Source organism: Cyprinodon variegatus, unplaced genomic scaffold, assembly GCF_000732505.1.
Source record: "Cyprinodon variegatus isolate N-32 unplaced genomic scaffold, C_variegatus-1.0 Scaffold174, whole genome shotgun sequence".
Lineage (NCBI taxonomy): Eukaryota > Metazoa > Chordata > Actinopteri > Cyprinodontiformes > Cyprinodontidae > Cyprinodon > Cyprinodon variegatus.
The window spans coordinates 202,088-228,194 of record NW_015150627.1 but is presented as its reverse complement, the minus strand read 5'-3'; the positions used below and the strand labels follow the sequence as shown (position 1 = coordinate 228,194).

At 37.8% G+C, this 26,107-nt stretch overlaps 4 protein-coding genes and 1 non-coding gene across 10 annotated transcripts in view; all 5 read left to right on the top strand.

The window, feature by feature from the left end:
* The first annotated feature begins 1,516 nt into the window (after positions 1-1,516).
* trnak-uuu lies at positions 1,517-1,589 on the top strand. The gene has a single exon. It is a non-coding gene; the product is annotated as a tRNA-Lys (tRNA).
* A 1,964-nt stretch (positions 1,590-3,553) lies between these two features.
* Positions 3,554-6,269, top strand: LOC107087125 (high choriolytic enzyme 1-like). The gene is made up of 9 exons (XM_015378519.1): positions 3,554-3,632; positions 3,719-3,761; positions 3,848-3,910; positions 4,002-4,157; positions 4,255-4,372; positions 4,494-4,672; positions 4,760-4,841; positions 5,770-5,894; positions 5,977-6,269. The coding sequence occupies exons 1-9, from the start codon at positions 3,573-3,575 to the stop codon at positions 5,991-5,993; spliced, it is 843 nt and encodes a 280-aa protein (XP_015234005.1). The 5' UTR covers positions 3,554-3,572; the 3' UTR covers positions 5,994-6,269.
* Positions 6,270-6,852: 583 nt separating this feature from the next.
* On the top strand, positions 6,853-11,197 carry LOC107087124 (high choriolytic enzyme 2-like). 3 transcript variants are annotated; one of them, XM_015378518.1, is made up of 9 exons: positions 6,853-7,008; positions 7,091-7,142; positions 8,093-8,152; positions 8,226-8,378; positions 8,451-8,568; positions 8,643-8,821; positions 8,904-8,985; positions 10,663-10,787; positions 10,863-11,197. In XM_015378518.1, the coding sequence occupies exons 1-9, from the start codon at positions 6,937-6,939 to the stop codon at positions 10,874-10,876; spliced, it is 855 nt and encodes a 284-aa protein (XP_015234004.1). In that variant the 5' UTR covers positions 6,853-6,936; the 3' UTR covers positions 10,877-11,197. The 3 variants fall into 3 exon arrangements, with proteins under 3 accessions (XP_015234004.1, XP_015234003.1, XP_015234002.1); XM_015378517.1 differs by having other exon boundaries at positions 6,854-7,008; positions 7,091-7,160; positions 10,663-10,784; positions 10,863-11,194; XM_015378516.1 differs by having other exon boundaries at positions 6,854-7,008; positions 7,091-7,160; positions 10,863-11,193.
* A 1,607-nt stretch (positions 11,198-12,804) lies between these two features.
* tra2b (transformer 2 beta homolog (Drosophila)) lies at positions 12,805-19,107 on the top strand. 4 transcript variants are annotated; one of them, XM_015378555.1, is made up of 9 exons: positions 12,805-12,940; positions 15,227-15,460; positions 15,805-15,938; positions 16,035-16,197; positions 16,298-16,486; positions 16,575-16,690; positions 17,974-18,093; positions 18,228-18,298; positions 18,368-19,107. In XM_015378555.1, the coding sequence occupies exons 4-9, from the start codon at positions 16,165-16,167 to the stop codon at positions 18,376-18,378; spliced, it is 540 nt and encodes a 179-aa protein (XP_015234041.1). In that variant the 5' UTR covers positions 12,805-12,940; positions 15,227-15,460; positions 15,805-15,938; positions 16,035-16,164; the 3' UTR covers positions 18,379-19,107. The 4 variants fall into 4 exon arrangements, with proteins under 4 accessions (XP_015234041.1, XP_015234042.1, XP_015234040.1 ...); XM_015378556.1 differs by having other exon boundaries at positions 15,227-15,473; XM_015378554.1 differs by having other exon boundaries at positions 15,227-15,938.
* Positions 19,108-22,430: 3,323 nt separating this feature from the next.
* igf2bp2 (insulin like growth factor 2 mRNA binding protein 2) overlaps positions 22,431-26,107 on the top strand; it is a 72,550-nt gene continuing 68,873 nt past the window's right edge. The window contains exons 1-2 of the mRNA XM_015378531.1: positions 22,431-22,996; positions 24,036-24,096. Of these exons, the coding sequence (XP_015234017.1) occupies positions 22,822-22,996; positions 24,036-24,096 (236 nt within the window). The 5' untranslated portion in view covers positions 22,431-22,821. The remainder of the gene's footprint in view (positions 22,997-24,035; positions 24,097-26,107) is intronic.

The following is a 26,107-nucleotide window of genomic DNA, read 5'->3' as shown; positions in this document are numbered from 1 at the left end:
TGGAGGATGATCCTAGAGCAGGCGACAGAGAATGTCCAAAAACACTGTTCCTGTAGAGCCGTGGGGATAACATGACCCTGTGAGGCCACCTTGAGCAACTGTCTCCGTTAGTCAAGGCCTTTTAGGTGGAGCAGGGAGAAGCTGCCGCTGTTGTGATGGATATTTAGCATCGGAAAATAACAGCTTTCTTTTTAATTTTGCCTGTCCCACAGTGTTAGCTGGTAGACTGTAAACATGCATCGGTGCTGAATGGGGTATGGCATAATGAGGACGAGCATCTAATCTGGTCGCAGTGTGCCAGACCGAAAGAGGGTATTTGAAATCCATCTTTGATCCTGTACAGGGATGGTTTTCCTCATTTCACTTGGCAACCAGAAATTAGCTGCATCCCCAGCTGCTGCTGACTGTTACAGGGACATTCTGGACTCCCCCTGAAAACAACACAAGAGATTTGGAAATCTGCATAAATATATCTCAATAATTGGACCTATAAGTCTTTACTTTCATGAAGAAAAACTGTTGTATTTACAGATGAAACTGTCTCGCAGCTGTATGCTGGGGTCCCGTAGGATGAAGCAATGCTAGGGCTCCTCACAGTAGATGAAGAGGTCAGATGCATATACCCTGAGCCTTGCCATCCATTCCCCATGTCGCATACATTCATAGCTCTTAGGCTTGGTGCTCATCTGAAGACAACATTAAAAAAGAGGAGAATCAAACATAATAAATTATTAATGCACTTTATAGAGTTAACAATTGCTATGAAATGAAAGCAGTTAAAATTTCTACTGACATTTTGAAATAAAAAGTTACTGTATTGTAAACCTTAACCTTCCCAAATGTGTCAGTTTGCTAACAGAACATGACATCATAATACCATTAATTTACTTTATCTATGGTATATTATTTTTAGCTAATGTGTAATAAATAGGAAAAACGTGACTTTATAATACCATTAATTTATTCAATCTATGGTATATTAGTTTTAGCTAATGTGAACTAAAGAGGAAATTAAGTTTGTTTGAATGGAAGGAAATAAGAAACAATATAAATATATACTTTTTGTTGTTTTTTTAGGCCAGCAGAGACAACGGATCCATGAAAACAAGTTGGTCACCGAGAGGAAAGTTTTATAATAAGATCGCCAACCTGTTTTTTCTCTTATAATTTTTTTTAACAAGTTATGCTTCACCTTGATTGGCCGACTTCCATTGTGAGCTCATACATTGATTGGCTCGTAAATCGTGATGGCGATAGGCCGAGGTCCATTGTGAGCTCGGACGTTGATTGGTTCCGTATATCGTGGCGGTGATTGGCGGAGTTCCATTGTAAGCTCGGCCGTCGATAGGCTCGGTCCATTGTGAGCTGGTGCGACATTGGTCAACTTTCAACGGGTGAATGGAGAAGGGCGGAGCCCGTTAGACGAAAAAAACAGACAAGTAATCACGTGGTAAACGTAGCCGACACGTCACTTTACTTTATTTGTTAAATCATTTGCCGGAGTGGATTTTTCAGAGCCCGGATAGCTCAGTCGGTAGAGCATCAGACTTTTAATCTGAGGGTCCAGGGTTCAAGTCCCTGTTCGGGCGATCGTTTCTTTTCTTTTCCCATTTAGTAATGAATTTTCTTGCATCTCGTGTTTTAGGTAAGATAGGAGACTCCAGGTGTCCGACCAAGAGCACCACTTAATTTCATGGAGTTTGCAACATGAAATGCACCAATATATATATATATATATTATACTGATGTATGGGCTCAGCATATTTGCTGATACCGGCCTGACACTTTAGTTGAAGAATTTAACCATATACCTTGTAGATAAAGGCATCATGCTTGACATAAGCATTATTAAAAAAGGTATAGAAAATAGATATACATGAGATGTATAACATATAAATAAATTTTACTAAAATTAAGTTATACTGGGTCTCCTTACAATATATTTTCAATCATTTTCCAGTTGGATGGAAAAAAGTGATTGGTATGAGGAAGAAGGTCTGAGATTCCAGACTGTATTCAAAATCAAAACTTTTAAACTTAAATTACATACTTTATTTTTGATCTTTCACATTGCAACATTTTTTCCCTCTTTATTAGCTTGCATGACATCAGCAGGTAAAGACCTAAAATTCACATTGTCATCCCCTGTTCATTAAATGCAATGACGGTATGAAAGGATAGAATAAAATAAAAATGAATACATATGTTTAAATTATTTTAAAGGAATTTTAGCAGTATTTTTATTTATTTATTTTTGTTATTTTGCGCCCTATTCTTTAGGTTATTAAAGTATCAACTATATCCATTAATATCTAGCAGAATGTATTGTTTATTTATACACAAAATGAAATGTATTTGAATTTATTAAAAACCATTAAAAACTAAAATAGCATTAGAATCCCTGCAAGGTTTTTCTGAAAGGGAAATTAAACTGTTGCTCCTCACTGTATTTGCATAAGCCAATATATAACATAATATAATATATCCAGTGCAAAATCTTGTTTTAAAAAAAATAAAATAAAATAGATTCCTGCAGTGTGTCAGTATCATTCTTGCTGATTTTATTTTAAATGCTCAGAAGTCAGTTAGAAAAACATAAGCGAACAAACAGCATAAATAAGACCAAGGAGCACAGTGGATAGGTCAGGGGTAGGGATATAGAGTGTAAGAGTATAAAACCAAAATCAAAAGCATTGAAAATCCAACAAAGCACAGTTCAGTCTATCATCTGATAATAGAAGGAGTATGCAAGAAATGAATATCTGTAAATATATGGTGCTCAGCTAAACAGACTGATCTGTTATTTAAAAAAGAAATGTTGGAAATTATGCTGTGAGCTGTTTTATTCCACAATTTATCTCTTGCTTGTGTCTATAACATACAAGCATAATAGATATTAGAAATAGAATAATACGTATAAAATATTATTAATGATGATAAAATAGGTTTTAATGGTTGTGACTGATTTAGTAAGGCACTAAATAAAAAAAAAGTGTTGTTTTTTTTCCAACAAATTAGATAGGTTTTTCTAAAGTAGGGAATAACTCGATCATATCTTCTTCTCAAAGTATAAATATGAACCCAAACTCTAATAAGTAATCCTGTTTGTATGGAAGGACACATGTGATTAGAGAAAGGTACTGTTTCAGAGGCATAGATTGTGTGGATAAGAATATGTTATGATGTGAAATCAGCTGCACAACACAGCATGTGGACCATGAGCAAGCTTAGCCTCAGTCAAAAAGAAAACAGTACTCCTGGTGAACGTACACACTAGCTAAATCCTAAAATTGCACCGATCCAGGGCCAAACATTAGACCGTTTAATTTAAATTGTAGTCGAGCTGTTATTAAACAGTGAAAGACCTTGCATTATGCTCTTCTTGAAGATGTTGTTTTTGGGGGCAAAAAAAGTCAAACTAATTAGGGGATTAAACTCACTGACAAACAAATAACAGCAGCCCAGTAATTTACCTGGGATAATCACAGGTATTATCTCTGGACAGCGGCCTATAAAACTGGGCATAAGCGCGGGTCAAATGGCAACACTGAAGACAGATCTGCCAGGAAAAGATGGAGCAGATTATCTTGCTGTGTGCGCTCTCAGCCTGTCTCTCAGCTGTGAATGCTCAGGTAAACATGCAGAGGAACCTGAGAGAGAATGGCATTCTGTGTAGAAATCTGCTTATGACTGATTGATGTTTGTTTTCTTCTTGCAGAAGTTTTTACTCAGTCCCAGATGGGTTCCTGTTGGCTTACAAGGTAACTTCTTTACTAAAAAAATAAAATCATATTTTTGTGAATGCTTTTGGAAGAACAGCTCAGCTAACATTAACTCTCCATGAAAGAGCCTGCAGGAAAAAAAGATGGAACTGCAATGGATAAAATCATAAAAACCAATGACCTTTATGGTGAGTTGATTAGAATTTTTACCAATTTTCATGCAATTTGCAATACAAACTGAGACTTGTGTTGAACTGCCCTGAACTATCCCCATATAAGCTTCCAGTGTCATAGAGGGCTCCAGCACCCTCAGAGAGGGAGACATTGCTGTATCCACTGGAAGGCGCTCCAAGATCTGCTTTGCCCGTAGCTGCCTGTGGTCCAAATCTGTGGATGGACATGTCTACATTGCCTATACGCTCTCAAATGAGTACTGTAGGTTAAGGGATTGGTAAACCTATTCAAACTGAATGCTTTTTAAATATTCATATTCGCCTTTAGTAAGTTGTACATTCTCTGGATAATTATACAGCCGCCCTTGACACAAAGCTGATAAAGGAGGGAATGGACAATATAGAGGATAGTACCTGCATCCGCTTTGTTCCTCGGACTCACCAGAGAGATTACATTGACATCCAGCCAAAGTCTGGGTAAGTCATGTCAGAAAAAAATAAATAAATAAAACCATCTCTATAATAAATGTTTATTTTTGTTCCAAATATATATATCTGAAACGCTGATGCTTTTCTATTTTTGTGCCAATAAATGAAGGTGTTGGTCCTACCTTGGTTCTCGTGGTGGAAAACAGACCCTGTCTCTCCAGAATCCGAATTGTATGGAGATCGGAGTGATTTCCCATGAACTAATGCACGCTCTAGGCTTTGTGCATGAGCAGTCCCGCTTTGATCGGGACAACTATGTCACCATCATGTGGCCGAACATTTGGAGAGGTCCCCTTTAACACACATATTTAAAATGCTTTGCACCATGCAACAAATATAAAAGATGTACTTCAATTAGTTTATTTCCTCCAACAGATCGGCTGCGAAACTTTGAGAAGTTTAAAACCGACAGTCTGGACCTGCCATATGACTACAGCTCAATCATGCACTTTGGGATGTAAGTATCATTTACCAGGTAAATTATAAGGCACATTTCAATCATAGGAATATTGTCCTTTTTGTGTGTTTTACAGCCAAAGGAAATGCAACATTCTTTTTTATTTAAATCCGTAGGAAATTAGAACATACAATAAGAGCAATAAAAGGGATTTTTATATTAAAATGGTGCATTATGTTTTACAAAATGTTGATCATATTAATAGAAAGTCTGGTGCACAAGTAAAGCACATTTAAGAGTTTCTGGGAGATGCACAACACACAGACTTTTCCAGGACATGCTCACCTTCCTTGTGTTCAGGCACTCCTCAAGTGGAGCCCCTGTAAGAAGTATATTACCTGCTGCACAATGGTCAAACAGCCTTCTTTTCAGATGAAGAGTCTGAAAGAATAGAGGCATAAAATTTAAGTTGGGTGAGGTCCATGGTTAGTTTCCAAAGTCCAAAGTCAGTGCAGCTGTCTATTAGGAAATTTATTGCACTTCATGCTTCACTCTGGTGATGAGCTTTATGGAAAGATGTTCATTTTCCAGCAGGATTTTGACCCTATTCTCACAGCCAAAAGTACCATTAGCATGTTAAATAACTATGGTGCCACAGTGCTTGCAAGCTGGCCTTAGCTGAACCTCATAGAGAATCTATGGAATACTGTGAAGAGAAACATCAAACCAACAATTAGAGCTACCTGGGCTCCCTTAACACCTGGGCACCTCAACAGGCTGTTCACCTCTTGAAAACAAAGAAGGATTTCATGCATAATAGTCTTTTTGATTATTCAAATGAGTGTCTGACATTTTGAAATATCTGTGTAATTAATGAATCTAACATGGTATATACTGTACTTCACTTGATGAATTAATATGCTCTAGAAAGTGCCTCCTTAATCATATTCTCATTTGCTGAGACTTACCTGTATACTGATGTTTCCAGGTATGCCTATTCAATGGGCGGGCAACCAACCATCGTCCCAAAGAACGGAAGAAACGTTAAGCTCGGCCAAACATCGTCTCTCAGTCACATCGACAAGCTGAAAATCAACAGACTCTATGAATGCGGTTCGTACAAAAAAAAAGAACTACTAGCTTATATTTTCGAGCTCCTCAATGAAATAGTGCTTCTTTTTCTTTCTTCCTGCAGCTGTGACTGATGATTAGCACCTGAACCGAGTCGAGGTGGAGTCCTCTGAAAGCAGAAATGATGACTTGCTGCTGATGTCCCTGCAGAAAATTCTTACTAAAATCTCCCTATAAAGCTTCCTGTGTTTTTTGTGTATCCGAACTGTTTGTTTAAACGAGATGTGCGACTTTATGTTGGATGGGCCATGAGACAGAATTGGCGTAAACCTTTCCTGTTGTACAGAAAAAAAGATAAGTTGAAACTTTCTGCCTGTTTTTAAGTAGTACTTACTGCAATAAAGTTGTTAATGAATCAAGAAATTTTGATTGCATCTTAATTATTGTTATTCAATAAGTTACTTTATGTAAAATAACGTCTCCAGTTCACTTGGTTTATTAGATAACAGTCCAGTCCATGCTAAAATAATGCCTCCTTGCCCTATTTTAGATAATTTTGGGTGGTATGATAACCATGACCTGCAGATTTCACATCTACACAGCAGTCCTACATTGTTTGCCGTTCCAAATTGCCCCTCGATAAAAATAGCTATAATATTTGAAGAGGGATATCATCCTGTTTATATATGTTTACCTGTACTGTTATCATCAGATCGTATATCACTAAATCACTGGTTACCAGTCAAGTCAGAGTCAAATTGCTGGTCTTGCTGGACTGGGTGGACAGCTATTCCTCTAAGAGCAGCTGCTTTGATAGCAAAACACCTCTAAGTGTCTCATTTCAGAAAGTGCTGAATAATGAAGGTCAGCAGAGGGACCACCTGTTGCGGATCAGTAGTGGACTTGAGTAAATTACACCCCCTGGATGATAAGAGGTTTTCGGGTCACGCATTCATCACAGGAGTTGGGCCCAATCAGTACAAAGCTGTGGAGGAGAGGAGGGTATAAAGACTCTGTGAAAGTGGGAACATTTGTGAAGTCTGACATTTGAAGGCAAGGATCTGAAGCCAACTGAAAGGCAACGATGGCCTCTATGACTGTGCTCCTGGGCATCTTGTTGGGTGTCCTCATCCCTGTGGATATGCTCCCAGTTCAGGTCAGTACCAGGAGGAAACATTTAACAGAGAACCGTCTGCAGTTCATATGTTTTTTAACAAAAATTCTAACTTCACTGACAGAATTCAACTGGTGTACATGAGGGCAAGCTGAGGCTGAAGAGGAAATACTCTGGTGAGATCTATGAAGAAGGTATTTACATACAGCTGCACCTCTGTCAATTAATATAACCAGAGCTCATTCATCTTGAACATTCATTTCAAGAAGTGAAACTTATATAACTCACAAGCTCTAGAGAGACTTTACACTTGCAGTGACATATTTCAAGACTTTATTTCTGTTGAGAAAACACAAATCTTATTTCCTCGGAAGATTTGAATGTTACATTAGACCTGACGTTGTCAGCCTACCAAAAAATATACAAAAGGTACTTTACAGTACATGTACTCAATACCTGTTTGAGGTTCCTTATGGATGATTTAGTATTTAAATGTAAATTGGCCTAAAGGTGGTCAACCTGTGCTCCTGTTTATGAGTAAAAATCATCCAAATGGCGTTGATAGTAGATATGCAGCTGCTCTGCATCAAGTCTGGTATCTTTACTCTTCCTCAATATGATATTGATGTATTTGGTGGTTTGGGCAGGTCCCAGGTTCTGCTGAAAAATGAAATCAGAATCTGTTTTTACAGCACTTCTTCCTTCTATTAAACTTTCTATTTATATGCTGGCATAGGGCTCTCTAGGAAAGGCCTTTTTTAGCAGTGGCCTTCTGTGGTTCACTGCGTCAGGGACTGTTGGGGGCTTTAAAGTCAGTAAAGTTTTCCTCATGACAACATCTCTGCATCAAAAACCATTGCGTTGCTCTGTGGTACTATTCCAAAGTTTACAGACGCTGGATATTGGTTTCTTTACAACGTCATAAGCCATAACTATGAAAACTCACAGAAATAAGTACTTGAAATATTGATATACCTAGTTTCACTTTAAGTTTTGAATAACCCAAGTAAGTGACCTTTCAGTTATATTCAGATTTACTGACATGCATATTAACATGCCAGTAATATTGTTTGTCTCATAATATGTTTGCAAAAAATGACAAAGACTGCTCTTTCTTTATGTCAAGATGAAATCACAGACCGAGACCAAATGACAGCGATGGATCAGATCCTTGAAGTCAACAGCAGTAAGTGGGATGTAAATTGAAATGAAGTCTGTCGACTTACTCTCTGTAAGTTTTGTTAAATGTTACACTTTAGGGCTGCGAGCGCCTAGAGGACTGTCATTCAGAGAAGGAGATATTGCCTATTCATACGTGCGCAGTGCTATAAACTGCCCTGGGAGTGCCTGTCTGTGGCCTAAATCAATTGATGGATTTGTTTACGTCCCATACATCGTCTCTCCTCTATATGGTATGGATCAATTTAAAGGGGTTTACAGATAGGCATGCTTTGTAACTAAATGGTCCTGTTTTTCATCTGTAGATGACATGGATAGAATCACAATTGAAACAGGAATGCAAGAGATTTCCTCTGGAACCTGCATCAAATTTGTTCCTCGCACTCATGAGGCCAGCTTCCTTGACATCCAGCCAAGATACGGGTGAGACAGGCTCCTTACTTATGGATGTTCCTCTTTAAAGAAATGCAATAAGATTTGCTCTGTGCCCTCCCAAGCTGCTGGTCGTTCCTGGGGCAGACTGGAGGAAGCCAAACCCTGTCACTGCAGACCCCTGGATGCATGTGGTCGGGGATTGCTGCTCACGAGTTCATGCATGCCCTTGGCTTCGTGCACGAGCAGTCCCGCTCGGACCGAGACCACTATGTCACCATCGTGTGGAAGAACATCATGCCAGGTTTGGATGAATGGCCACTGCTAAGGATTTTAAGTACATTTCTACAGAATATGACTAATGTCGTTTTTTGTGCGTTTGACAGCCCAAATGCATAACTTCAGGAAACAGGAGACAAACAATCTGAACAGCCCATATGACTACAGTTCGGTCATGCATTACGGACGGTAAGCTGCTGCTTCAGATTTAGTGATGGGGGGGGGGATCATGTTTCCCCCTCCGTTTTTTTTTTTCTTTTTCTGTCATTTAGATTAAAACAAATTCTAATCTGAGTCAAAAAGGAGTATAGTGGGTAAAAAAAATTAGTTCTCAATAAGGGGTTTTAAGTATTGAAGGAATAGAAAATCTACCTAAACCAACCCGGCCCTGTGTGAATTCATTAACTCTCATCGACAATTTCTTTCACTAACCATAAATAGGTTTTTTTTTTTTATTTCTAGTCCGAAAGATGTAGAAATCACAAAAACAGAATGTGTTCAATGTGAGGCGAGCACTATAACAGAACTTTAAAACTATCAAAACATAATTTAATCTCTAGAGAAATTCAAGAACGGATAGGAAACAAAGACTTTCAATCCAAAACGAGTGAGAAAACCACTGACCACCATGGCCAATCAATTAAAATGACTCCAAGAGCACGTCTGGAAGACATAAAGGACATCACAAAAGCACACAGAATAACATCTAAAGCACAGTAGGCAAGAGATCGTTTAATGCAGCTTTTTAAGGCCAAAGCTAATGCAGATTATTTTGACATACAGTCCTACCAATCCTTCATGTGTGCAGTTATTATTTTATTTTTTTTGGTGGATTTTTGAAGCCATTATTGCTTTTTCTTCCTGCGTTTACATGATAGAAATGACACGATGATAACAAATGTTACACATATCTAAATTTAAAAAAAGAAACAATGCCTAAGATGCTGATGAAGGTTCTCAGTCATCCAGGTCATAGTGCCTTAAGATGAAGCTTCACATAATCTTAAGGCATGTCTGGGGTTTGCAATAATGAATCAGTGAATGCATGCACATATCGGCCCAATACCAATACTAGGAAAAAAACTAGCTAATGCACCAGTACACCCCTTTACTACAGGCTTCACTAGCCTGAGTTGAGTTAGAAACTGCAAACTACATATTGCTACAAATAAAGAAAAGATCATCGTCAAATTTGTCAAAAAAAAAGAAAAGAAAAAAGAACAACCGTCTAATTGATCTAAAAGACCTTTTGGGGAAAATGTGCTGTAAACTAAGAAGGAAGAGGTGGAACTTTTTGGAAGATGTGTGTCAGTTATATCTATAAACAACCACATAGAAAAAGCATGGTGGTGATAGTGTGATGGTAAGGGGTTGCTTTGCTACTTCGACTCTGAATGGCTTAAATAAAACAGAGAAAAACAGGGACTGAAAGTTTTGAATACGTGTCATCAAAACCTAAATCCAATGAGATTGCATAACAATATCATGAAGAGTCAGTTCCTGCTCAAAACCTGCACAATGTTGCAGAACTAAAATAACCCTGTGAAGAAGAGAGGGATGAAACCTTTCCAGGGGGATGTAAAACACTCATCCTCCCTGGGATGAGTCTCTTGGTTGCATTTTTTTTCAGCTAGGGGGGTGCAAGCTTAGAAGAAATTTTATCAATTTTAGAAAACACTCAATAACAACTTGTTGTTTTCACTCAGGTGCTTTTTTTATGACACTGTGTGAATCAAGTGTGACTGATAAAAACTATAAAAACAGACATTTTCAAAGGGAAAATACTTTTTCAAATCACTGGAAATGCACAGTCTTTGCTCTTGAGGAAAAAGGGGCATCCTTAAATTTTCTACACCTCTGATTCAGATACGCCTTCTCTGAAGACGGCGGACCAACGATCATTCCCAAACCAGACCCCTACATTCCTATTGGCCAGAGAGACGGACCTAGTGCGCTTGATCTCCATAAAATAAATGTCCTCTATAACTGTGGTAAGTCAAATGACGCACAAACCGGTCCAGTAAAATAAAAAAAATACATTGATTGTTATTCTGTCTGCCTTACAGGTGTTAATGAGTAATGACTGCAGACATCTGTGAGGTCCTGCCCCATGTGTGAATCACTTTATATATTCTTAAGTAAAAATACAGACGATGCACCTGAAGATAGTTAATTTTGCAATAGATGTGCTTTTATTATTTATAACGCAGCATATGTTAAATTGTATTCATTCACCTTTTTGTGCAATGCTTTTTACTCACTAAATGATAATCTATGTTTATCTCTCATATGTATAATCGCTATTAATAACCCTGTCCAGTGCCAAAGCTCTTTAGATAATTATTTAATATCTCTGAAAAATAATTCTGTACAACTGTAATTTCTTCTCAAATAAAAAAATGCAACAGAAAATCTTGTGGTTCCGTTTTATAATCTGTATTTTTATGGTTAAATGGCTAAAAAAATAACAATTGTAGTCTTGAATAAATGCTGAATTGTGTTTTCTCTCTAACCAACTGCTTATGAAAAAAGAAAACAAAAAACCCCACAATGGCTCAATTTTTTGTTTCCTTTGCTTTTGACACCAGCTTGGCAACATAAAAGAATATACATTTTTACCGATAAAATTTTAAAAGACTGAAGCACACAGATTATCTATGACAAATTGTCTTGGAACCACATAGATGATACTTAGTACAGTTTGCTGACATACATATTAACGATTTATTTCACCTGTATAATATATTTAATATAAACTCTTATTGAACAGCCTCAACAAATGTAAAAATACACTAATTCTCAATGAACAAATATAAGGTCTATGTTTTGTGTATAAATGTAAGCACCATTGGCCATGAGCTATGTAAGCCACCTGGCTTGGCTGTAGGCAGGAAGGATCTTCTGTCTTGCACCGGATCTCGAGAAGCCTCTTACTGAAGACACTCTGTTGTTGTTGAAAAATCTTCTGAAGAGGATGCTCACTGTTGTCCATAATTTCTCTTCACTTTATGATACAATCTCCAGAGGTTCTAGAGTAGTTCCTAGAACAGAGCTGGCCTTCTTAATTGGCTTGTTGAGGTTTTTTAAGTCATTAGCTCTAATTCTGTTACCCCAGCAGAGGATGGAAGAAGAAATATCTCTCTCCACAACAGATTTATGGAAGATATGTAGCATCTTGCTGCAATTCTTCATAAGCTTCCTTATGAAGTAACATCTGCTCTGTTCTTCCCTAGACGGCTTTACAGTTGTGTGTCTAGAAAATGGAGGAATTAAAGTTCTCTTAAAAAAAAAATCTGAGTCAAGCTAGCAGTCCAACATGTCGTCACTTTAAGCAGCGCAATTCCAATATATATAGAGAAAACAAATGACATTACAAAAATAGACAGACAGACAGAAAATAAGTATAAATAAGTATAAGTACACCCTGCTATTTTGCAAGGTCTCCCATCTAGAAATTTTGGAGGGATCCCTACTGTAAAGCATGGGGGTGGTAGCATCATGCTTTGGGGTGTTTTTCTGCACATGGGACAGGGCGACTGCACTGCATTACCAGGCAAGATGTTTTGGTCCCCTGCACGCCGTGGAGGATTGAGATGATTCAGTGATTCAGATGAATCAACTCTATCGCTGCGTTATAGATTTTTGAGAGCTAAAACCTGAACACCCCCCTTCTCTCTTATGTTTTCCTTTTTCCCTTTTTTGAAATGAGTATGACCTGGATGACTGAGAATCTTCACCTGTTTCTCAGTGACAGCCCAGAAACCTGAATAATCTGGAGGAAATCTCTTCCTCAGTGTATATATATATATATATATATATATATATATATATATATATATATATATATANATATATATATATATATATATATATATATATATATATATATATATATATATTTATATGTATAGAGTGACGTAATTACATTATTATTACATTATTACCCAGAGAAAGCCCGGCTTCAGACAGCTCCCATTTCTCTCGCGAGAGTTGACCGAGGCATGGAGGAGGAGCTAGACTTTTATATTCGCTCACACACTACCTGCTATGGTCAAAGCCTTGCAGACTGTAAACGGGTCTAAGTACATTCCTCAATTTTGTCCGTTCTTTAGCCTTAAATATGGGCGACAACGACAAAGGCCGGGTACGTAAGAATTTCGTTGCATGTTTTGTATTTGATATAAAAAAACGAGCATTTATTTTCGTAAACTCCTTGATATAAACGTTTTTACACTAGCACCAGCAATAAGCTATTTTGGTATCTCAAATTTCCAATTGCAGTCTCCAATGTTAACCCATAAAGTTTTATATAACAACATGTGTTTAGGAATATAATTAACATGCTAACATTAGCTTCCTGGCTAATACTAGCATTTTGGTGTTGCTAGGCCTCGGATACGAAGTTAGATTCCGAATTGTCGTCAGTGATTTTTTTTTTTTTTTTTTTTTTCTTAAAGTCATACGCAGTTGGATCCAACTTTGTTTTTTTTTTTTTTTCATAGCTCTAAATTCAGATTAGATCATGTGCTAAAATAATAATTATTACAATCATTCAGATTAAGACACATTGTTAGTTTTAATTAAGGTCTCTGGACTGAAGGGGGGTTAAAATATTTTCCCCTTTTTTCAGCTGTAAAAATATGGTTTGAAAATATTTACACGAATTGTGATGAGTTTTTTTCCTCGTCAAATAACATCTTCATTTTAGGCAATGAAACTACATGATTTTATAAGGATACATCCACGATTCGGAACCTAACTTCGGAGTCGTTTATAGCTGGTGCAAGCTTTTTCTTTCGATTTATCAGTTCGTTTTTGTTGTATAATATTGAATTTTAAACCAATAAAAAAGAAGAGTATTCGAAGTCACCTTAGCCGTATTCATGTTTCACATGAAAATCTTAAGTATAGGTAATTAAACCTTTAAAAAGCAGATTGGTTTCGACTTCCCTTGATGGAAAGTGCTAGAACGAAGGGAATTTTCTCGAACGCCGTTTTTTTGTTCTAGAAGGAATCGAACCATTTCTTTACGTAAATTAATTTAAATTAGCTCATTTTTATTTTGGAGTTAGAACAATATATTCTAATAACGTGAATTGCATTTAATAATAGTTACATTTATAGGAATGTTTTTATTGCTCTTTGGCTCGCCAAACCGGCGCTATTGAACTGATGTGGAGGAACAAATATAAATGCTTTAAGCCAAACAGCCTAAAAATACTTCATTTGTTTTATTCCCGCTGCAGGCAGCGTTTTATATTCACATTTTTAAACCAGCTACTAGCAGGGCGTGCTGAAGTTGGCATTCGATTCGTTGCTTCTTCAGCTCGAGCTGTTCAGTAAAGGATAAATTGTCTAAATCTTACTAAATCACGCTTGATTCTTGATGATTAAATGTATGTTGCATGTTCATTAGGGATCCAGTTTGACCTTTTTTCTATTCTTTTTTGTATTTACAGTCCAATTTTAAACGGGAAAATCTATTTTCTAAACTCTGTCCAGGTTTGACCTGTCTGGATCATGTGGTGTTTAAACTTAAAATTATTTGTTTGTTTTCCTTTTTCTATTAACTATCAGGTCAGGATCAAACTGCTGTAAAAATAGCCATATATTCAATAAACAAAGCCAAGGTGCAATTGGATGCCAATTTCAGGGTCGTTACTGACGATTTGATCATCTCTACAGTTGTGGGTTTACAAAACCTGTTGAGGTGTGGAGCCATTACTGGTTTCTATTTAGCTGCTGCTGTTCTTCTTCATTGCAAACAGCAGACAAATATAGCCTCTACCATCTTGTGACTGATAGGATTGTTGATAGACCAGCCAGTTGAATGCAGAAGAACATGAAAGATCTGTTTATTGTTTTTCAGAAAGTACAAAATGTCATGTAAAACTATGAATGCAATCCACTTCCTCCTTGTTTTATTCTCTAATTAGTTCTGAAATGTAGTCCAAAGGTCTTGTGCTTGTTTAGCATTTAGTTGTCGGAGTTGTATGCAAATGAAACTTGCCTTCACCGTGAGGTTGTTTTTGATTAAACTAGGTTGTATTTGTTTATATTTTTTCTGATTTTAAACCTTTCACATTCAGTGATTTTATGTTCGCTATGTTGAAAGGAAGATTATTATTCTAAGATAAAAATGTTTTACTCTTTTTCAAGGAAGAAAAAAGGTAAAATATTTCTGCATGTAGTGTTTTCTTCAATAGAAATTGCATGATACTTTAAATATGAGCTTCTGTTTGCAGGGCTATTGAATCTTTTTATAGTAAGACACAGTAGTGAATGTGGAACCACTGAAGGTGAAATGTATTAAACTGACAGTTGTGCTTCTGTAACCTTGAACATTTGTCACAAATCCTGCTGAAAATTTGAATGAGCGTGCCGTTTTAATTATAGTCATATATTCTTCATCCTTTTCTTTTCCATTAAGGTTAAGGTTCGACGAAGAAAATGCAGAAGAAGTCTCATGTCCACTTTATTTTCAATAATATGAAGCTCAGATGCGTGAAGCTGAATTATTGAATGCATGCTAAACATGAGGAGGGAAGAACTTTGAGCAGTGTGTGAGAAGGGGAAGTCAGAAGATGTAAGAAAATTGAAGAAAGAAGAATAATGTGAAGTAATGAAGTTACAGAAATGAAGTTAAGGAAGTAATCTGGATAAGGTCGCTGCGCTAAGTAATTTTCTGGTCTATTTATCAAATGCGTGCATGTCATTGTTGTTGAATACATCACACTTTAATTTGTTATTGCTACTTTTTTTTACTTTTGTATTTTTAAATCTTAACTACATAATTTGTTGATGTAATCCTAGTGATTTCATGTTCTCATTGGTTAGACAAAATAACATTCATAATTGACTATATCTACATCTTTTTTTCTTTTGTTCAAATTTTCCAGGATAGTTTGAATTCTCTACTCAAATGCTTTGTAGCATATTTTTTTCCTTTTTGACCACCTTGTCTGTGGTTATAACGCGCTGGTGTGTGTGTGTGTGTGGTTCGTTCAGGAGTCCCGCTCCGCTTCCAGGAGCGCGAGTCCCCGTGGCTCTAGGAAGTCGATAAGCCACTCCCCAGCTCATTCCAAAGATGGATCCCATCGCTCCCGCTCCAAGTCCTGGTCTGGCTCCAGGTCTAGATCAGGGTGAGAGATCATTCTTTTAGAGCCCCAGTGGCACTAAACTGCTCTCCTTCAAACAGTTGTTTCAAAAAAATGCTTACGTTTTTTGCTGCCTTGCAGCTCCCATTCTCACCATGGCTCTCGCAGACACTACAGCCATTCCCGGTCCCGCTCCAGGTCCTACCGGCGTAGATCTCACAGCAGGTCCTACAGTGGAGAGCGCCGGCGCAGAAGCACCAGTCATTCACCCATGTCCAATAGGCGCAGGCATATTGGTAATCGGGTGAGTTGCAGAATTTGCTTTATGAACTGTTGAACTGGTGGGCGCTGATGTATTAAGGCAGTATGTTCACATCCAGACCTTTTTATTTGCTCAAATGCAGGCTAATCCAGATCCAAATGCTTGCCTGGGAGTGTTCGGCTTGAGCTTGTACACCACAGAGAGGGACCTGAAGGACGTCTTCTCCAAGTATGGGCCCCTGGCAGATGTTTGCATCGTGTATGACCAGCAGTCAAGGCGCTCCAGGGGCTTTGCTTTTGTTTACTTTGAGAACACAGCTGATGCTAAAGAGGTAACGGAACACTTAAATCAATCATCATTACAAAACATAAAATTAATTCTTTATATTAAAGATGGATGCTAACTTCATTTGGTATCAGGCAAAGGACAGAGCTAATGGTATGGAACTGGACGGCCGTAGAATCCGGGTGGATTTCTCAATCACAAAAAGACCTCACACCCCCACACCAGGAATCTACATGGGCCGGCCCACATAGTAAGTCAGCTGTTTATTTGGAATAAGACTTGTGCCTTTTAAAAGGGATTTCTTATACCCTTTACTTAAGTTTCCTGCTTTATGAACCCACAAATTTAAAAAATATTTCATTGTTTGTATGACCATTATGGAGACCAAGAAACGCTCCAGTAGGTCAGCGATTAAGTTTGGCTAGCTTGGCCAGCAAGACTGACTTACACCCTGCCATCAGTCTGTAAAGGAGCTGGTAGTGATAGACTTCTAAGGCTGGTCTAACTAATAGACATTGAAAAGGGTTATAACCAGTCGAATAACTACAGAGACGTGACACTAACACATAAATAAAAAGAAACTCCTAAAGCAGCCAGTTGTAGATGTATTTATTAAAGCAAAGTTGAGACTATCTTGACTGCTTACTGAAAAGTGATGCCGCTTTGGATAATTTTCAGGCAAATGCTGTGAGTCTAAGCCTTCCTAGACTGACGAGCTGGCTGGTCATGCTAAAGCTATGAAAACAATATGAGCAAGAATAGTTTTTTTTTCTTTTTTTTTTCTTTCCTCTAAAAAGAAATGGTTAATTACCTAAACTTGTAGATGGAGCAAGGAAAGCATCACTCTGGTAAGAGATTGTTCACAACTTGGCTGCTGAAAATATAAGCCTATCCTGTATGGAAATGTGGCAAAATGAAAGTTATTGATTAAAAAGAATACAATTCATGCAGTCTAAATAGTTTCCTCTTCCTGTTTTGTGGCTAGTTTGGGGACAATAATACTCCAAACCAGAGGGGGGTGCCAAATGCACAGCAGTAAAATATTTTTAGATCATGTGCAGAGGAAGGAGGGTTTGCTGTTTTCCATGGATTTGAAAATCTGTGCCAAGGCTATAAAATGACATGTTCAGACACACTGCATCCAGTCTGATGGAGCGGGAATTCTTCTGCTGGGACTAATGGGCTGTAATTTCAGACTGCATGTCTGTAAAACTGTTAGAGGTGTACCCCACAAACAAGCTACGGTATGCAATGGAAGGTGGCTTATTAAGAGTTAGCTGAGGAGGGGCTAAATAGGTGTGTGAGGGAGACAAGTTTCAGATTTTTTTTGTAAGTAAAAAAAAATCCTTCTGCTTTACAAGTAGTGACAACTTTCTTTTGGTCTGTTACTTTTTATAACCTGCCAAATACATAGAGACGTTTTGTGGTTCTTTTGGACATTGAAAGTGATTTGCATGTCTGCCTAAAATGAAGATATCCTGATTTCAATTGCTTTTAAATTTCAACTGGAATAAATCATTTGTTCTTTTCTAGTGGCGGAGGTGGTCCTGGTGGACCCAGACGCTATTCACGTGACTATGATCGTGGATACGACCGCGGATATGACAGAAGCTATGATCGCTATGACGACAGGGATTACTACAGATCATACAGGTGACATTCTCCCTTTGAGAGCTGCTGTTTTTTTGCTATTTAACATTGGAAAAAAATGCAACCTTGGTTTCTGATTTTTCTGCCTCTATTTTTTTTCGTTGCTAACAAGCATTTTATATATACATATATTTTAGACGAAGATCTCCATCACCATACTACAGGGGAGCGTACAGATCTCGGTCAAGATCCCGGTCCTATTCTCCCCGTAAGTCCAGATATCAGCTATTTTAAAGAGTTGTCTGTAATTTTACCTAATGACTGTTTTCTTTCGCAGGTCGATATTGAGCTGTTGAGGCAGACATTAATCCCGCCTTTCCATGGACAGATGAGAGTTTTCTCCTAAAGATTCGAATTTCTTGTAGATATCCTACTCTACATGGGGACAAATGGGTTTCTTTGATATGGAGTTTTTTGAGGAAGTTATGTATGAAGTGCTAGAACACCAGCAGTGTAAGCTTTTTAATGTGGGTATGTGAAAAAGGAGAGCAGAAAACCTTTTCCCCCATTACTGCCCCTGGAGCTGTTATCTTTCTGCAAAATGTGAAACTTGGGAGTTGTTCATCTGCCCATTTCTCAGTTGGTTAGTTTGGTTTTGTGTAATCTGGTGTTTAAATGCCCCAACCTGGTGTAGCCTCTCAGAATTGCTGCGTCTCCCACGGTCTCCAGGTGCAGTTAATGTTCCTGTCAGGAAAGGCTTTGTAGCTTCACAAAATATATACAGCATCATTAGTTTCTGAGAAATACAGTATGCTTTTATTTAAAAGACCAATTTCTCATCCAGTTCCACATTAAAGAAACCAAACTCTCCCACACAGTTGATCCGCATTCTTCCTCTTTCTTATATTTGATCAGTATAAATGGAATCACATGTAAAGCAGTGCCCTCATTGTTTTTTTTTTTTTTTTTAATGTACAGAAAAGGTTTATTGTTGTAAAAGCCGTGTTAAATTATGGGTTTTGTTGTGTACGAGTGAAAATTCAACAACCTTAAAGATTAAAAGGAGTTGTTTTTTTCCATAATGTCTGTCTCATTCTTTTCACTGAAAAAGTGTTTTTTTTTCTTTTGAAAAAAAAAAAAAGATTAACATAAAGCATATCTTTGCCAATTCATTTAGCTTGGAAAAAGAAATATTACTAATATATTTCTTTCCTTTTTATTTATTTATTTTTTTTTTTTATTTTTTTTTTTTAATAAAAATGCTAGTTTAAAATTATGATTGACATGAACACACACTTTTCTCAGTTTAATCATATTTGGCTTCCGGGAAGTTTCCCTGCTAAAAAAAAAAATTAAAAAAAAGGTTAAAGCTGGGGGAAAAAAAATGTTTTAAATATTTATGTTGAATAAAACCTGTAGATATGCCCAGAACATTATTATAATTAATTTACAAGGTAAGAAATTAGAGCTACTGAAATGTTTTACCATTTTTTCCCAGGTTATATTGACCACATCTCATCACATGGTGAGAGTAAAGGCTTCATTAATCTACAGGGGCCTGAAGTCCTACTGCTACTTCTGCTGGTTAATATAAAAAGCTGAGAAGTCCTTAGGGGGGCGGGGCAACAGATTACATGTCCATCCGAATATAGATTTCACCAAGATGAGATAAAAAAAAAAAACTCATGTTAGTTAAATTCATTCAGGCTTTTCTATTTTTATCTCTGACATGTTTTGTCTGTAAGGTGGACTGGCTCTAATTCAATTTATACTTTACTCCAATACGCATATTTTAAATATGAACCGTTTGAAATGGTGGTTTAAGAAGAAAGACAAAATATAGTTGTCATATTTAAAGTGACATCAGGAGGAAGTAGTGTTGAGTTATTTCCTTTGACTAAAACAAGGTCCTAGTAATCCTTTTGGTAACTTAAGAGATTCCCATGCATTCATCTATGTTTTTTGTAAAACTGTCCTGGTTATAGATTTGTCAGAAAAAGCTGCCACTAGAATTAAACGCAGGTTTGTGATATTCAAAATTCTGAAAGTTTGTAAAACAGTGGGGAATTGGCGCAGTGAGGAGAGAAACCACAACAGCCTAACCACACCTTGGAAATACAGTTCCATGTTCCACTTCAAGTCCACATATGTGTCTCCACGTTCTCCCAAATGTCACATGCGTTTCCACTCAGGACATTTGTACAAAACTTGCTGCGCAGTGGTTCAAGCAGAAATAGTTTTTAAAAAAGCTGATTATTCAATTTTATTTGATTTAAAGCTGTTTTCCTTAGCTGTGTATTTGCTGGCTGGGTTGCAGAAAAATGCCCCACAATAATGGAGAATGTGTGCAGGCCATCAGGAAAGTAACTAAAGAGCTGTTTTGTAAATAAGCCACAGTTTGGACATTCCTCTGTTCACACACTGACGTAAAGCAGGCAAGAGAGAGGGAGCTGGTCACTCCTGGGGCTGGCACTTTCTGATCTAGAGTGGGGTGGCAGTAATGCTCCAACAGCTCAGAGAAAAAAAAAACATGTAAGAAACACAAAAAAAAAATAAAAAGGGGGGGTGCAAGGATTAGGCTCCTCCTCTGTGTAACTAGGTAGGAAACTACACATCCCATGCATGAGCACAGTTGCCACCGCCTTGCAAAGCTTTTGTTTGCAGTCCGCCTTAAAACATGCTTCCCTCCCAAACACACCCATTTGCAAACACTTAACGGCCATGGCAAACGAAAGGATCCCTGTGCAGAGCAGGGAGAAGCTCTTCCAGGAAATACCCTCCTTCATATCAGCATTTGATATTTCTACTGCCTTGGTTACACTCAAAATGAGATTTAAAAACAAAAACAGAATTTGACAAAAAATTGAATTTTAAATTTGCCTTGAGGTACAAAATACTAACAAAAAAGAAGGGGATGTGGTGTCACTTTATTGCATTAAAAAGTAATGTGTATTTTCAGTTGAAGGAATATTTTTGCTAATAAAATGAAAGAAATGAAAGTAATGTAAATGCTTAAAATTTTTTTATATTTTTCAAGCAGGTGCCGACTGCAGTGAAAAAGATCTAATAAATCCATATTTCTGTCTGGCTCATACATAATTAAAAACCTAAACTGAGCGAGGGATCGGTGGTGTTCTGTTTTAAGTAGACAAGAGCAATGACAATGACATGGATTTTCCACACAGCGGCTTTTATTTTTCTTTATTTCTTCCTTTCTCCTGTAGCTCAATGGAAGCAGAGGAACCTACAGGGGTCCAATGACCTGGTGGTATTTGATGCTTTTTATGGAGCTAAACACAATAATTTCATGAAGTGTGCAGTAAAATTGCAGAGGTTTCTCGAAAGGAATGCATTCATACATTTATGTATGAAAACAGGACGAGATCAAGTTGCTAAACAAGACGGAGAAAAAACACACACAGAATTAAACTTTATTGTCATTGCACTGTCATGAGTACAAAGCAACAAAATGTGGTTTGCATATATCCAGCAGTGCTATACATATTATTATTAGGTGTATGTACAAGCAAAAAGAAGAAGTTAGGGACTCTAAAAAGTTGTGTTTAATATCATTATGGGAGCTACATGCACAGATTATACAGAATATACAGGAATGTTAGGAAAAGGATTATATCAGAATCAGAAATACTTTAATAATCCCAGAGGGAAATTACTTTTGTTACACGCTCCAGATACAGTTTATATATATATATATATATATATATGCATATGTATAGCTAACTCCAAGTAAAGTGATATATGTATGCAGGTCCTATGTGGATGAGGTTATACTTGATATGATAAACATTGCAGCTCTCATACATCAATAAACTCTTAATGTTTTTTTTTTAATATGTTGCTGTGAAAATCTGCATTTTAAACCAAAAAATGAGCTAAACAGGAAAAGGTTTGGTAAAATGTATTATTTAGTTAATTATATCAGCATGCTTTTTTTGTTTATTTTTGGATTTTGTCTTTTTTTGTACTGAAAAAGAAATTAATATAGTATTAAATCAAAAATCAAAACCGATCAGCGGATTTAAAAATGAAAAACATTGATTTAAAAATAATTAAATTTGTTTTTTTTTTAAAAAATTAATAAATAAAAAATACCTTGGACCTTGAGCCCCAGTAGCATAGTGCCTCTGTAATCCTTCAGTTCATGATTATTTCACTCTGGTTTTGTGTCACAACCTCTGAATTATTAGTGGCACTCCTATGGCCACCCCTCCCTTTTGCAAAAGTTTTGGAGACGCCCCTGCCCTTCCCTTCTCCTCCTATTCCTTAACCAAGCCAAACCCCTTATCCCATGCAGCCTATGGGCCCTTATTATGGTTTCATGAAATAACCCCCCTCCTCTGCCTCCTTTAAGCCCATCCCTTCCAGTGAACGCAGCCTAGTGATCACCATGCCCCTCTGCGCGCCGGACCAGCGGCACATGCACCTCCAAACATTTTTTCTTGTGATTTTTAAGGGAGATTTTATTTAGAGGCGGCGCTTGTTTGCTCCGGAGTAATAGCGTCGTAGGCTGGTAACGACACTTTTTTTTTTTTTTTTAAACCTCACCTCACCACCCCCCTAGTCCCTCTTGAAAGAGTTTGACCGGGGCCAGAGTTGCTTGGTACAGGGGGGGTCCCTCATTTAGCTCCAAACAAACCTGGAGGGGGTCGTTTTCTAAAGAAATATATTTTAAATTTTTTTTTTTTTTATTATTTTATTCTTTTGTTTTTATTTTATTCGTAAGATCCGACAAGCCTTTTGAGATTTTACCCCCCTTCAGTTCTTCAGATCATGAACAAACTATACGTTGGGAATCTAAGTCCTTCGGTCACAGTCGAGGACTTGGAGCAGCTCTTCGGGGAGAGGAAGCTGCCAGCGCCCGAGCAGGTCCTGTTGAAATCCGGCTATGCTTTTGTGGACTTCCCCGATCAGAACTCGGCCATAAAGGCTATAGACACTCTCTCTGGTAAGTGTTTGGATTTTGATATTTTGCGCTGAGTGATGCTGCTGACAGGATCCAGTGGCTCAAAGTGAAAATGTGCAATATTTGTTATTGTTTTTTTTTTTTTCAAACACAAATCTTTCTTTTTTGTGATCTGAGTTATATCTATATTGTATAAATGATCGATCCCACACAGGAAAGAGTCGGAGGATTTTTTTTTAGAGGAAAACACGCGCGATCTGAACGCACATTTTTACGCGCAGAATCCCCCTTTTAATTCGTTTTATTTGGAGATTCCGATAGTGCATGGTTCTACTTTCTCTCCCCCCCTCTCTCCTCGTTTTTTTTTTTTTTTTCTTTCGCGATCAGCCGCTGGAATGTATATGGGATGGTCTCTGACTGACTGACTGGGTTCGGGTAGGCATAATTATTTTTCACTTATTTTTCGTCCTGATTTTATTGAGGAGCGCAGCGCGGCTCCAGCGCGGAAAACTTGTCGGATCCGGGTTCCCCCGGTGTCCGGCTATGTTTTTACGAGGTGTCTTGGAGGTGGGTCACGGGGGTCCGGAGGAAAAGGGCTCATAAACAGGTAGCTGAGTGTTGGAGGAGGAGATGGAGAGAAGGAGGGGGGGAGGAGGACGAGGTGACACGCTAATTCCGTGCTGCGCCAGGCCACTCACTCATTCCGTCTGTGCGTGATAGTATGACATTATTTTTATTTTTTTCCAAAAACAAAACAAAAAGAAAAACAGGAAGTACCCCCCCTTAAGATCTGTTTGTTGTTTGGCATTCTTTACAGGACAAACATATAGTCTCCCCTCATTGCACTGCTTGTGGGAGTGGAAAGCATGGCTGCCCATTCCCCTTACCTCCACCACCTCCACTCACACACTTCTATATAAGCGCACAAAAAATTACCTCTCCAAAGTGGATGGATTTATGCAAACATGTGCGCCACGGCGCGCGCACAGTAGGCCTACTTTCTTTAAATCATGAATGGGGACGCAGCCACCTCATGCATTGTTGCAAACACGTCTCACACTATTTATTTTCGCCTCTGCAGGTAAAGTTGAATTGCACGGAAAGCTGATAGAGGTAGACTACTCTGTTCCCAAAAAGCTAAGGTAGGCGCCTGCATTTACACCCACACACCTATGCTGCTCTGTTTCCATCTGTGTGTGTGTGTGTGTGTGTGACCTGTAGGCTTCCGCTGTGAAATATAGTAAGCCACATTTCCCTGTTTTTCTGGTGAGATTTCTGCCAGCCTGTTGTTGTAGCTGCTGTTTGCTATTGTTGCTTGGCGATTAAAGCCCCTAATTGTGCCTGTGATCAAAACAGAAGAAAGAAATAAAGAAAAGCGATTTAAATAAAGTGATTTTTAGTCCCAGCATCCGCAATGCACAGCCGTGGCTGCTGCCATGGTCCACTAAAGCGAGGCCCCTATCCTGCATACATGCAAACATATTGTTAGGCTTGATTGGATTTATTTTGTTGTAGATAATATGTGATTCATGAAGACAATAATTGTCATTATGTTTTTGAACTCTATGGCACAAGAAGTTGCAGTTAATCGACCTCCTCTGGATAATCTTTGGACGTTTTGATATTTTTGCGCTCAAGCGCATTACAAAAAGAAAAAAAAATATAGAGAGAGAGGCCTATACAATCTTAAATGTTTAGAAAGCACGTTTTTTTTAAGTGTGCAACGCTCTTTTTACGTAAAATGCGCCTCCACATTCTTGCCTGCTTATATAATTACTAATCTATAAGGAAAAAAGTACATGGCGTGACAAAAAAGGTAAATATTCAACCCTCTTGTGCAAGAACACGTGACCCCTACATCGTGTGAGTCCTCCCCCTTTCTAGTGCAAAGCCACACTTTCCTACATTAGAGCCATTTTTCATCGCCCCCCCCTTTCAGAAAGTGTTATTTATGTTTAAAAATGCACAACAGTCGAGGAAAAACGTGCAGTTGAAACACTTTAAAGCTTGATCTGCGAGGCGCAAAACATGGTGTCAAAGCCATGCGCCACTCCCCTGAGTTAATGTGCACGTAGGCCGTGCAAAAGCTGGAGGAGCTTCTCCTGTAATGGCTGCCATGATGATGGCCCTTTTGCGCTCTGCTGCAGCCTGCCCGGCTATAGGCGCACAGCAGCGCCGCAGGAAACGCTCCATACGGCGCATGTGACTGAGCGCATGTGTCCAGTCGGCAGTGTGTATGTGCAGCTGCTGGACCTGCTGAGCGTGACTCCCTGTTAGAAGAAAAAGGGGGCCTTAAAGCGAAATCTCCGCCATGTCTGTGAGGTCCATGAGCGGGGAAGCGGGTGCTGCGTACAGGTGTTCATTTGGAAACGCAGAGCCTGCTGGTTGAACGGGAACCTTTACAGCTTCTTAATAAATATGATATTATGATTTATGACGTAAAAAGCACAAAGGAAACAGGGAAATCCCGAAATCTCGCATGAATTTGCGGATTTGCCTTTAATTGTAGATATACCTCAATGAAAAAAGGCATAATTAATTAATTTTGGCTATTTACAATATTTTTGTTGTGTTGAATTTAAACTTCTCAAGGAATCTAAATAATATTTGCAGGTCATTATTCTAAAAGTGAGTCATTTTGGAGACGTTGAATTATACAAAAGCAAAACTTAATATATTGAATCTATACTATATTTATATTTGCAGATTAGTTTATTGATAATATTTAATTAAGCAATTTATCAAATTTGAGCAGAACTTAGGCCTTTTTAAAAGATTGCTCTTTTAGAATTATTGGATCTAATTTTGAAAAACAAAGTAAAATATTTTTTTTCTGCCCTGAAGTAAAACTATACTAAACTGTAAATATATTTTGCTCACATCAGTAGTAATATAGATATAAACATTGTCCTCTATGTGCATTTGAAATGCATTATGAGTGCATTCTTTTTTTCATAGAAAATATACTTTTGATAGTAAAAATTACACCATTCAAGATCATGGAGCCCCAAGACAAGGCCAAGACCTTATATGGTCTTGACCAATAAAAGGTATCGATACTGTTTGGTATCTGTTGGTTTGATCTTGAAAACAACAGTAACTTTTAAAGCATTTTTATGACTTCAGTTAAATTTTAATTCTTTGATTTTTTCC